At 46.5% G+C, this 13,838-nt stretch overlaps 1 protein-coding gene across 6 annotated transcripts in view; it reads left to right on the top strand.

The window, feature by feature from the left end:
- CUX1 (cut like homeobox 1) overlaps positions 1–13,838 on the top strand; it is a 349,582-nt gene that overhangs the window by 212,037 nt on the left and 123,707 nt on the right. For all 6 annotated transcript variants that reach the window (XM_068968697.1, XM_068968698.1, XM_068968701.1 and 3 more), the window contains 2 exons: positions 2,694–2,770; positions 4,749–4,815. In XM_068968697.1, the coding sequence (XP_068824798.1) occupies positions 2,694–2,770; positions 4,749–4,815 (144 nt within the window). The remainder of the gene's footprint in view (positions 1–2,693; positions 2,771–4,748; positions 4,816–13,838) is intronic.

Consider the following 13,838-nt stretch of genomic DNA (forward strand, 5'->3'; position numbering starts at 1 on the left):
GGAGAATCATGAGACCATTAACGAGAGGCACTACATGTCTGGTTACAAGTGCAAGGCAGGCCCATGATGGCATCCTGTGGCTGTTTCCCGTGGATTCGGAAGCAGCTGCTCAGACTTCCATGAGGCGGGCCGGTGGAGCTCTCCAGCATCAGCAAGGCCTCTCTGGGGCACTGTGAAGCTGGCTTCATTTAGAAAAGAGGAAGAATCCCTGCTGCACTCACTGCCAGGCCCTCTCAGGGCATCGTCTCACCTAGTGTCCAGGATAGAGCTGCCAAGCTGACGGTCTCATTTTTCAGGTGGAGAGACCAGGCCTCAGGCTAGGGACCTGCCCCTACTCTCCCACCCAGGCACCCAGAGATGGGGCCGGAGCCAAACCCACTGCTGCACCCTGGCCTCCTAAGGTCCTTGCTGCAGGACCAAAGCCAGTCTCTCAGGTCAAGCCCAGCTCTGCAAGGAACGCCACATACTGCTGGGAGAGCCCCACAAAGTCAGGGCTCAGAAGGACGAGTGGACTTTTGACCCAGCAGAAGTGGAACTGCTGCTAAATATGTCTCCTCGGAAAGTACTTCATGCCCAAAGAGATTTCTCACCGTATTACTGAAAATTGGGGGACAGGGGACAATGCAAGTCATTGAAATGCCCTGCCAACAAGAAATGGATACATAAGAGATAGTTTTGTTGAATTTGCAGTAACCCCAGAAATGTACCTGGCGTAATATGAAGTGAAAAATGCATAGTACAGAATTATAGACAATGTGGTTACATCTGCACAGAGCAAAGTCATGCTTTATAGAAGTGTTACAATAAATTCCTATAGAAATTTAATATCATTAAGTTGATTTTTCAAATTAGGTTAAAAGATTGATTATATTGAAAGATACAAATAGTTGACCACTGAGGGTGGGGGATAATGCTAGATCTTTATCTCATTCTTTACCAAAACATTGAAATGGATTAGAGTTTAAATGTCAGTAATTAAATCATACACATACAGGAAGAAAACATGGGCATTTACTTTGTTTTTAATGATTTGGGAATGGAGAAATCTTTCTAAGCATAAAAGAAAATTTGTATAAATATGACTGCCTAAAATTTCATACAGACATTTAAAAACAAATAAAGATGAATAACATTTTTATACCATCAAAAAACTAGGAAGAAATATTTGCACCACATAAAAGAAAGGGCTAATTTTCCTTACAAACAAAGAGCTCTTACAAGTTAATAAGAAAAAGTCCGCACTACAAAAAATAGGCAGAGGAGAGGAACAGACAGTTCATACGAAGAGAAATTTTCAGCTTTATTCCGCAGCAAAATTAAGTTTAATTTTATCCAGTGTTGGCACAGCAGAACACTCAAATGCTGTTGGCAAGAGTTTAAATTGGTGAGGTTCATTTTGTTGGAAAGTTTCTGAATATCTATCAAAACAACAAAAACAATTGCACACACCCTTTGTCATTGCAGTTCCTCTGTTTGAATTTCATTCAACAAATTCACTATCAGAATTATGCAACAATACCTATGATGATCACTGTAGAATTGTTTAGTAGAAAGAAATTTGATAAGTCATCTAAATGCCCAGAGAAGCTGAGTGGAGTCAGTTATTTAATAAGAATGGGAAAGAGCTGTATGTGCTAGGGTAGACTATTTCCGCAGTACTGAGATAAGTGAAAAAGCTAGCTACAGGATAACATGTATGCCCTGATCCCTTTTGTGTGAAAAGAAAGGGTTTTCTGTTTATATACATTGTAGTATATCACATCTGAGTTTATATTATGCTACAGTATATCACATATTACATTGTATTTCTAAAAATTCTAAAGAGCTACAAAAGAACTCTATTTGAGGAGTGCAAATAGAGCCAAGATACAGAAAGGACATTTTACCTTCCATCTCTTATAATATTTGTGGGTTTTTTTTCTTCAACACAGAGCATTTATTAGTTTTATAATTGAAATAGGTGCAAATGCAAGCAGTGCTTTTCCACAGATGATGGAAATTTGGGTGTCTTTTTTTAACTGTGCCATTTCTACTTTTCCGTATTCCCAGGTTTCTTCTTCATGAGAGCATGTGTTACATTCAAACGATGTAAAAATAATAGACTTATTTTTAGAGATTTTTCTGCCGATGAGGAGGAAGGAATGCTATTTATTGACCAGGGAATTCATCTGGAGATCCTGGGAAATATAAATACATGGAATGTGGCCGCAGACGTTCAGAATGTCCCCATTAGGTATTAGCGTTGCATTCGCATTCCATTCTAACAGAAACGGAGCAGCTGTCACATCTCTTCAGTACATCCTTTATTCCAGCAGATTCCTTCATTGTGTCAGCAAAATGTAAATGCATCATTCTTGTCGGGCTAACTTCAGGAAACAATGAGTGCGTGATGATGCTTTTTCTTTTCTTTTTTTAAAATAACTGGCATTTCAAGAATAAGCTGCATTTAGGATAACCTTCTACATCAGTTGCCTTACATCAGGTCCTGCAGGAAGTGCACCTCCCCTGGGGGGTGACGCGTGGGTAAGAGTCAGGGGGTTAAAGGTCAGGGCTCGTGGCGTTACTAGTGGTACCCAGCCACACGCCTGCCTCCAGCCGTTTAAAGGCAGCTCATGGCCGTAGTTCCAGAACCCACAAGACATTTGAGCTGCTCAATAAGATGACCAATCTGGCTTCCTCCTCTTCCTTTTCAGAAAGCTGCAGGAGACCCAGATGTCCACCACCTCAAAGCTAGAAGAAGCCGAACATAAAGTCCAGACTCTGCAAACAGGTGTGCTATTCTGCCTGCCCATCAGGCCACTGCCAGCCAGACTGACCCAGAACAGGTTTACTCCACCTCCCAGTCCCTGCAGGTCCCCCTGACACCTGTCTCCCCGCCCCTGTGGTGAGCCTGGAGGAGGGAGGGAGCCAGCCCACACCCCAGTGTGCCTCAGACACCACCCGCCTCCCCGACCCCGGCCCCTTCCCACCTCGACTGCATGAGTCACCCACTCTGAGTCCTTCGAGGCAAGGTGGGAGGCTGCAAACTCCATGTACATCACTGCCAGGAACCATCCTTTCTTCCTGCTCTTTTTCCAACAAACACGTCTAAATCACCAAACTGCCAAGGGCTAACTTGTCGTTTGGAACAATAATGGAGGAAAAAAACATTATTTCTACCCTGTGAAGTTAAGGAGAACAGTTATAGCAGACCTTCAAAACTGCAAAAGTACCCAAAAATCTATGCTCAGGTTTCTCTTTAAACTTCTTTTTGCCTTTTTTTCTTTTTGTTCTGAAAGAGAAATGGGACTATATATTTAATTTAAATGTGGAAAAATAACAGAAGACATCATAATCCAGGTTTAAAAAAAAAAATGACAGAGTGGGAGAAAATAATCACAACAAATTCAGACACGTAAGATCCCCAAAATATAAAGATCACCCGAAAATCAATAAGAATAGATGAACAGTCCAGGAGAACAAGGAGCTAAGGATGGAAACAAGCAGTTTACAGAATAAACACACAGCCAATACACATATGAAAAAAATGCTAATTTTGAATAGGCAGGGAAATGCTAATTAAATCAGTGAAAGATTGTTTTGCCTGTCAGATTGTCAAAAAAAATTTTTTTTAATTGATAATATCCAATGTTGGTGAGAGGATAGGAAAAGAATCACACTCTCAGTATTGATGGGAATGTAATTGCCTCTTGGGAGGCCAGCTGGGTGGTATTTATCTGAAGTTGGAACGTCCCAGCCACTCACCCAGCACCTTCCCTTCAAGGTATCCTGATGCCCGGGGCACGTGGCAAGCCCTGTGCAGGAGCTAAATTGTTACTGTCATTCTCATGTCCCAGCATAGAGAGATTTCTATGCTTCTGCTCAGGGCACGGAGAAGGCAATGGCACCCCACTCCAGTACTCTTGCCTGGAAAATCCCATGGACGGAGGAGCCTGGTAGGCTGCAGTCCATGGAGTCGCTAAGAGTCAGACATGACTGAGTGACTTCACTTTCACTTTTCACTTTCATGCATTGGAGGAGGAAATGGCAACCCACTCCAGTATTCTTGCCTAGAGACAAGAGGAGCCTTGGGACAGAGGAGCCTTGTGGGCTGCCATCTATGGGGTCGCACAGAGTTGGACACGATTGAAGCGACTTAGCAGCAGCAGCAGCTGCTCAGGGCAAAGTGTAAATCTCAGAAGATGTTTGTATCATCCTATTTATGGGTGCGTGTGTGTTAGTCACTCAGTCGTGTCCTACTCTTTGCGACCCCATGGACTGTTTCCCACCAGGCTCCTCTGTCCATGAAATTCTCTAGGAAAGAATACTGGAGTGAATTGCCATTCCCTTCTCCAGGGGATCTTCCCGACCCAGGGATCAAACTCTGGTCTCCTGCATTGCAGGCAGATTCTTTACTGTTGGTATTTATGGGGGGGGGGGGGGGGGGTGTGTGTGTGTGTATATATATGTGTATATATTTTTAATTATGGGAGTGGGTAAAAATATATATATATGTATATACACTTAAACATATGCAATTATATATGGAAATATTTTTAATAATGAAATTATTTAAAAGCAGGAAATTTATGTAATTAGAGGCTCATGGGATGAGCTGAAGCAGCAGTGGCAGGGGATTTTTCTTCTCCATTCTGTGATACTTTTGTAATCTTTGCCTCCTTTGGAATGAGAATGTGATTATTTTTCTTTCTGATTTAATAGGAACAATTAGTATCTTATATCATGATTTTATGTCCTCTGCCTTTCAGCCCTGGAAAAAACTCGAACAGAATTATTTGACCTGAAAACCAAATATGATGAAGAAATTACTGCCAAGTAAGTCTCTGCCCATCTCCCTCTGTCAGGTAGCTCCCAGTACTGCTAATCCATGAAAGGTCTCCCTGCTTCGCCCTCCTGTTGACTGACTTTGCAAAGTGGTACAGGGTTTAGAAGATACTTGGCCTCTGAGCTGCTGTAAAGAACAGAGTGTCATTCCCGTGGTTCCCTTGCATAAGTTTAAAACCTAAGATGTGACAATAAGCTGTGTCTGGTGCTCTCAGAACAGCCCTTCCAACTGACACTTTTTTTCTTAATTATTGTGAAGCCCGGTCACCACTGTGCCTTTTTCTAAGAAATTTTGGGAAAGCGTCAGCACAGAGGAGGTATGGTACTTGGGATGTTTTGTGGAGCTTGGTCTGTGGCAATAGCATCACCTTTTCCCCGTGCCCAAAGCCTCCACTCCCACACAGATGTATCTTTTTAAACCCCCCCTTATGGTGCTAGGTGTCCATGTGCAGACACTTACACAAAGTAGGGGTGTGTGCATCTTTGGGCAGGTATATCAGATAAAGGTCTTGTCGGGAAGGAATCAGTGATCTGCTGCAGGTACCCTGTTGCCAGCCAGCAAGCAAGGAATAACACTGACATAAATCAAGAAAGATAAAGAAGTAACAGATTGTTCCCTGAAAACGCCAGGCTACCGTCTAAAATACTTTTTCCTGTCCCGGGAGGCTCCTCCCATCTCCCCCAGACACCAACCCATTCCCAACAGCTGCATCTCCAGTAAGACTCAGCTCCTGCTGTGCTCACACCAGGCCTCAGTAGGCGCTGGTGGGTTTTGGCGGGGTGGCTCTGAATAGCTCCACCCTCCTCCCCTGCGCCTGCTCCGTGTGGGGCCCTGGTACTCAGCACCCCTCAGTCCGATCACCTTCACCCTTGACCTCGGAGGTTGCTGCTGGGCCAACTGCTCTCAGGGCACATGGGCGGAGGGGGGGGCGGTGGGGGGGCGGGGATTGACCTTTGTCCTGGATTGTTCAGTAGCTCAAGACCTCGAGAGCCCAGGTACCTGGGCCAGGTGGTCAGAACCAATTTCGATCATGAGCAGAGAACTTCCTCACAGACACTAAAACGTCCCAGTCAGTCTTGGTGATTCTGGCCAATGTGCTGGCACGTCTAATCCTGGTGGAACCCTCCAGATCACTGTCCCTTCTTCTCCTACTGTGCTGAACGTGACTTCAGATGGTACAGAAAGGACTGGTTCTAAGGTCCCGTGACCCTTAAAATTACACGTTGAAACTGGCAGTTCTGGTATTAACCCTTCTGATCCCAGGCATCACTGTTGATGAGCCGCAGGCCTGCCCTCCCCACTGAGCCCACAGCCTGAGAGCTCCTCACCCCCGCAAACTATCCTCCGAGGCACCACACCAGCTGCTGTCCCCTTGGCCCTCCTAGGTGTCCGTGTCTGGGTTTCCTTTTCTACCAGCCATCTTTGTTTTTCTACTATTTCTGCTTAGACTTTATTCTACTACATAGGTTGTTTTTCTCAGTAAATTTGATTTTTTTTAAAATTATAATACTTTAACCTGATACATAATTCTAACCTTAGTTTATAGCATTTCTTTTCTAAAAGTTTAATCTGAAGATTCTATGCTTATTCCTTGATTCATTCACTCTTATCCACATCATCTCGCTGACAAACTTCATAGGGACTTTGGGGGCTGATAGGTTGGATTGTTCCCTTAGTTTTTGTTAATTTATGTTTGTTGAACCACGCCTCTTTCTAAAAGGCACAGGTGCATCTTGTGTATCTACAGTCAACAGAGTTTGCTTTATTATGCACTGAAAAAACGTTCTTGTCTCCACCCTGAACGCACCCTATCTTGTCTAATCTCAGAAACTAAGCAGGGTCTGGGCCTGGTTAGTACTTGGATGGAAGACCTCCTGAGAATACTAGGTACTGTAGGCTATTAAAAAAAAAAAAAAAAAAAGCAGCAGCAGCTTTTGTACAGCCAACCAGTAAGCCCATCTAAGCCCATGGTTTCCAAACTGTGGGTCATGATTGTGAAATCTGTTTAGCAAGTGGCAACTGGCTAGTTGGGTCATAAGTAGACTATAAGGAAGGTGGTGACCGGGATGGCCTGGGGACAGGAGGAGGGAGGAAGGGGCTTCTTCTCCTCATCCCTAGGCTTTCCTTGCTGTGCTTGGAGCCAGTGTGCAACGCTCAAGGATGATTCCAGTCTCCCAGGTGGTCTGCTCCCTGGGAAGGATCAGAGATGCCTCCTGAGATGACAGGATGATTTTCAGTCCTCAGTGTTGCCTTAAGTTACTGTTTGTAGATGCAGGAAACTCAGCATGAATCCATTCCTTAGTAGCCAGCTGCATCATTTGACGGTAAGATTGTTAAATCTCAGGTCACCTGAATCAGCAAGGCCACCCAGGAGAGCACCAGAGACCGGTCCTCCTGACCCCAGAACTCTCCTTGAACTTATCAGAGCCTGCTGACCTCTGATAAATGGCAGTAGTTGATGGAGGCTCAGGGAGAATCATCTCTAGACTACTTCCCATCATATCAGTGTATCTTAAGGCCAGAAAGCATTTTTTTTCCCCCCAAAAAAATACACATAAGTGAAAATCCACACATGACTTCTGCTTTTTCATTGAACTAGAGTAAATGGAGGATAGAATCAAAAACCATGGAGTCTGTTATTCTGTCATGTAAAATGCTTTGCCTCCAAACTGCAGCTGTAGTTACCACCTGCTGAAGGGGCCACAGGTGCTCTTGGGGTGCGTCCCCACCTGTGATCGTAGCAGGAAACCCTCGTCTCCTCAGATGAGTGGGGAGGCAAGAGGTGCAGCATGTACCTGGGCACAGAGAGAGTGAGCCAGATGGGCGTAACCCAGATCCACCGTCAGCTCCACTGATGTTCCTGGAGGCCTTCAGGGAGGCTCAGGGAGAACAGCCATTGTGATCCAGCACGATCCCTGCTGTTGGGGGGACATTAGCATAGCATCTGCCGCGTCGGGGTGTCCACAGCAGACAGACAGCCCCCTCCAGCTAGGATGGTCAGGAGGGAGTTTAACGTGGTGCCACAGGGACAGGGAGAACCAGCTGGATGCCGGTATCCTGAGCAAGACCTGGCTGGGCCTCACTCCGCCTGTATCGGTAGGGGACAGGGCTCCAGGGCAGTACCAGCAACCCCTGACCTTACCCTCCTCTGGGCCCTGGCTAGGACTCCTCACCGCCAGGGGAAGACCACGGGGAGAGGGAGCTGGTAACGGGGATAGTGAGTCTCTGGCACAGGCCCCACCCAGCTGGAGCCAAAGGAGAGGCTGTCAAGGAGGCCTTCCTGCAGGCGGTGACCCGTGATTTGAGGCACAAAGATGCACTGGAGTCGGGTTGCTAGAGGCAAAGGACCTCCCTCTGTGAAAACCCTAGGCATCGAGGCTAGTCACCTGGAGGACAAGCCCGGAGCTCCGACAAGCTGATCTGCTAGGCAGGTGGGCATGGCGGGCGCCGGGGCTGGTCAGAGACTCAGAAGGGGGTCAGCCCTGTCCAGCTTTTTGTGACCCCATGGACGGTAGCCTCTGTCCATGGAATTCTCCAGGCAAGAGCACTGGAGTGGGTAGCCATTCCCTTCTCCACGGGATCTTCCCAACCCAGGAATCAAACCCAAGTCTCCCACGTTGCAGGCAGGTTCTTTACCGGTTAATCAACAGGGAAGTCCCAGATGGGGGTCAGCAATTCTAAATATTAATAGAAGCAAACGTGTAACACAGGGCAGCTGAGGGCCCAACCCTTACTGTAGATGATTCCCAGAGGAAGTAATCCATAAAAAATGTAGAGAATGGCCTGAGATAATAATTGCTACTTTCTTTTAACTTCAGAAACAATCGCTTCGGTCTTAGAGCTCCCACACGGAGCCGCCCCCCGCCACGCTCCACCTCCCATTTCCCTCCCTTTTCATTTTCTGGGAAAGGTCTGCCATTCCACTGTCTGCTTCCGGCCCGACTTACTTGTCCTGTGTTTGACTAGACAACTTTCCTTCTGGTCTAATACTTACCAGTAGAAGCCCACCAGGGCCTAAGCTCCTCACAAGTGGTCTCAAAACATTTCAAAACAATATATTTTCTCCCTTCTCAAAGGAGAGATTCTTAAAAGGTTTCTTAAAAAACTTCCTGGCAGTCCAGTGATTAAGACTCCACAGTCCCACTTGAGGGGCACAGGTTTGATCAACCTGGTCAGGGAACTGAGATCCTATATGCTGAGCAGCAAGGCCAAAACAATTTATTTTAAAGTGTTGACAGAAAATGCAGAACAGGAAGTGGGTGGCAAAGGCATCATGGAACATGGCTTTGAGTGGGTCATGGCGGGGAGGGGTGGCGGGTCCACTGTCCCTGCCCCATGTGTTCTTGGATAAGCTGCTTGATTTCTGTGCCTCTCTTTTCTCACCTGTAAAATGGGCAGAATAGCAGTCAGAACTCTGGGTGGCAGTGGAGGGTAATGAGGAGTTATGCCCACAGCCCCCAGCACGGTGACAGCTGTCAGCTCTTCTGTTGTCAGCAAATAGAAGCTGTTCCCGACAAGCTCGCCCTGAGCTTGGTGTGTGTGTGTGTTTCTGAAATTACAGGTCTTGGGAAAGACTGGCCTGAATGGCATCATGTCCCCAGAAGATTTGAAGAGTACATGTTGCCTCTCCCTCCCTGGGAGGATGTCACTGGGATGACCATCCCTCACCGCCCCCACTGGGGACCAAAGCCCACAGGTCAGAGGCAGCGAGGCTGTTGGGAGCCCCTGCTGACTGGGTGCAGCCGTCAGCCTGCGTCAGCTGGCCCAGCCCGCTGGCTGCGTCGGGGACAGCAGCAGGAAAGTTTTCCATGTGTAGGCTTGAAGCGAAATGTAATTAGCCTTTATGTGCAGAACAAGGCTTCATTGATGAATACAGCTGGTCTTTGTTTTGTCCTGTCATTGAGAGTGGGAGGTAAAAGTGTTCTTCTTCATGTTTATTAATGCAAGATTCCTTAGACAAATGGCAAGCACAGTTTAATATTTGTTGGAACATCAGGGGGCTTGCCAAAACAGTTGTTGTGTAAGAGGATTGCAGGGTTTCAGATTATAAGCGTTTCTGGGTTAAATAAATGAATTATTTCTCTGCCTTTTTTTTTTTTTAAGTGAAAAAAGTACCTCCTCCTCAGTTGATCAGGCTATGTACAGATCTTCTGCCTTCTCTTAGCAAATAGAGACTTAGCACCCCAGCTGACATTAACGTGGAAATTCTAGCAATGTCGAGCAGGTTGAGTAAGATTTCAGTGGCTCCCTGGGATGGCCTTGGAGGAGGGGAGACAGCTTCTCAGGCCCCAGGAGAGAGGTCTGGACAGCTCCCCTGCCCCGACTCCACGCCTGTCCTGTGCAGCTGTTCGCTTGTGGTTGGGCTTAGGTGGCCACTGCCTGTGGCGGGAGGAATTTTACCCTCCAGCCGAGATACCAACATTCTGGGCAAATCTGCAGGAAGTCCCATTTTCACTCAAGTCCACGGCCACCTCTTTGCTCTGTCCCCCAGAGTCCTGGTTGCAGAAGGAACTTCAGTTGTTAATACACACAGTCAGCTTGTTAAATTCCTCCTGACTTGTGGGCGGAGGCTCTGAGCCTCCGATGAAAGGAAATATTGAATCGCACTGAAATACTGCCTTATTTTTTTTTCTATAGCTAATGTTAGTCTGAGGAGAATTTGCACCTCCCAACCTTTCCTGCCGGTAAAATTCATATTTCTTAAGGTTACTCATGTTGTATTTCTTGCCTATATGCTTTTTAGAAAGAACCACATTGTATGCATACATGCTTGAAAGTTCATTATGAAAGAGACGTCTATGAAGAACTTCACTTGGGATCATTTTAGAGTGTTTTCTCTTTATCGTGCGTATACAACCAGTGTATAATCACAAAGTGCAATATGCTCTGAGAAAGCAGAAAACTTGCCCAGCTGAGCTTGACTTAGGGCTTAATTGAAATTGCTTAGGGGAGCCTGTACTCCACACCCCACATTGTGGAGGAAGGGGATTCCTGTGTCCCAGCAGTGGACACGGGGGGGACCTGAAATGTTTGAAAACATGAGGATGCCCAGGGTTGAAGACATGATCGCGCAGTTGGTAAATGCAGCCAGTGTGCAGTGAAAGGCGAGGGGTCGAGCGCGTCCACACATCCGGATCACTCTGGACTAAGTCATGATGCCCTCTTGCTCCAACAGTCATGGAGGACGTGTCTGTCGCTCTCAGTTTATAGACAGGGAAACTGCCCTGGGAACATGGAATCAGGCCCCCCATCCAGACCTTTGGACTCAAAATCCAGTGCCCTTTGCACTTTCCCACCATGACCTCTTTCTGTGCTGCCTTCAGAGAGCAGTGTTACCCACCTGCCGCTTGCCAGCTGGTGGGTCTTCTTGAAGGATTTTCCGTCTTCTCTCCCTCTCCATGAGCCCGGATGTATTTACCCTCACAGACTGATTTCCCTTTTATTTATTAATTTTTTTACAGTCCCACATGCAAGACTCAGGAAACTAGGCCAGGTAGAGCCGAGTAGCCAGCATACTCCCATTAGACAGACTTTGCTTCCCCCAACTGAATTTGAAAAGAGCACCTCAGTGTCCAGAAACAGTCTCCCTGCTGTACCTTTAAGAAGAATGTAACATTTTCTATTTCCTGGCTTTTTGATGAGTCATCAGTTTCCAGTACGAGTTGCTGTAATTATCCTGGTTAGATTAATTTCCCTAAAAATAGAGAAGCAGCTACTTTGATGGTTTCGAAGAGATGGACTTGAATAAAGAAACCGTTGTCCTTTAAACCTTAGAGAGAAATCAGACGTGCCAGGAACAAATGATGCATATTTTTCCCCCTATACCTTATCTGCAAAAGGATGTGTTCATTTTGTAGAATTCCTGTGATTTTTCCTCTCTATCCAAGCATTTTGCTTCACACCTAAAGCTCCATGCCTGCATGAGTACCAAAGGACTTTCCTTGGCTTTTGCACTGACTGTATCTGTTTTGCCTTCTCTTCTTATACAAGCAGTACAACCCTGATCTGAGGTTTTTTCCAGTCCTGGATTCTCACATCCAGGTAGAAAGTCCTGAGTGCTAAACATTCTCCACCTATTCCGTGGACTCTAGGCAGATCTAGAAATTACATGGCATCAATGAGAACTGGCACTCTTTACCTCCCTTCTACTACTACTACTAAGTCACGTCAGTTGTGTCCGACTCTGTGCGACCCCACAGACGGCAGCCCACCAGGCTCCCGTCCCTGGGATTCTCCAGGCAAGAATACCTGAGTGAGTTGCCATTTCCTTCTCCAGTGCGTGAAAGTGAAGCCGCTCAGTCATGTCTGACTCTTTGCTACCCCATGAACTGCAGCCTACCAGGCTCCTCCATCCATGGGATTTCCCAGGCAAGAGTACTGGAGTGGGCCGCCAGTGCCTTCTCCGTAAGCTAATCTTAAAACACTGTGTTGAAACGCAGGCAATGTGTCAGGTGCTAGAACTACAGAGTAAAGAGGGCAAGGGGAGTTACGGGTGTGATATGCACACAGACACGGCTCACACGCTCTGTACATAAAAGCATGTGCCACACACATGTACATAGAGCTGTCCAGTATGTGTGTGTGTAAACATGCTTACGAGTATAGAGGTAGTAATGATATTCATCTAGCATTCTTCAAGGGGTATTGTAGAGAAAAGGATGTGTAAGCTATCACCTGAGTTCAGCATGCTTCTATGAAAAACTGGGGGTTTTTTAGAGATCCTTGAAGTTTTCCTGAGTCACTGTAAAGGACAGTCTTGGCAAATTCACAGTTGGAGGCTAAAGGAAACAGGTAAGGGGCTGTTAGGGAAGACATCCGTTTGTAGATCAAAGCACATTTGATGAGCCACAAATCGGGCATCATAACGGGCGCCTTCCTGCCTGCAGAGCTCGAGGAAGAGGACGGGTGTGTCCCTGTGGACCACGCAGAGATGGCCAATGCCGCCTGACCTGCCTGAGGAGGGGCCCACCTCAGTCCCTGCACCCCACAGGCCCGTTGGCACCACTGACACTGAGGGCTTTTGTTGAATGAATCGCTCTGTGGGCGCCCTCACTGTGTAGACCAGTGGATTATGGACAAGGCCAGGCGACTAGTCTCGGCAGTGCTGAGAGCCTGACCAGCAAGGCCATGTGCTTCCTGGAAGGAAAAGCAAACTACAGAAGCTGTTGGCGTTTGGGAAGAAAGCAGGAGCCACCTGAACCTCTGAAGTATCTCACAAAGATATGATAGTGGAGGCCGGTCTGGACCATTCACACAGCCTTCTGCCCTGAGTGAAACTCCTCCCAAAGCTGCTTATTTCTGACCTCCACCCCACCTCCCAGCCAGGAGGACCTGGCTGCAGAGGGGACCCACAGCCATGCAGGTCATCATGACACTGCTTATCTCCTTAGCTTCTGATATGCAGGGAAGAAGGGCCCTGACCAGGCAAGGGCCCTTTGAAGGGAGAGGCAGGAAGCCTAGAGAAAGTGAGAAACCATCCTTCCCTGGAGTTGCCCCAAATCAATGTAGGCTAATTCCTTTTATATAACATTTATGATTCTTAAAATTCATGAAAGTCACACATGTTTATTGTACAAAATTTAGAAAATTCTAGTAGATTTTAAAAAATAGGTCATCACTCATTATCCCACAACACATGGATAACTGGGTTTTGTTGTTATGGTTTTTGTTTCTTTGCTTTATTTCTGACTGTACTGGGTCTTTGTTGCAACTCAAGGGCTCTCTAATTATGGCACTTAGGCTTCGTTCCTCTGAGGCCTGTGGGATCTTAGTTCCCCATCAAGGGATCCAACCCACATCCCCTGCGTTGGCAGGCCGATTCTTAACCACTGGACCACCAGGGAAGTCCCCAGATAACTGTTTCAACATTTTGGCATATTTTATTCCAATCTTTTTTCTATATGGTACTCTATTTTTTTTTTCTTTCACTGTTTACGAATGGTATCAGACTGGTACAGGGTTTTCATTTCCAGGTGGTTGTTATTTTTTACTTGTCATGTAAATATGTCTTTCT

This window comes from Capricornis sumatraensis, chromosome 3 (genome assembly GCF_032405125.1).
Source record: "Capricornis sumatraensis isolate serow.1 chromosome 3, serow.2, whole genome shotgun sequence".
Lineage (NCBI taxonomy): Eukaryota > Metazoa > Chordata > Mammalia > Artiodactyla > Bovidae > Capricornis > Capricornis sumatraensis.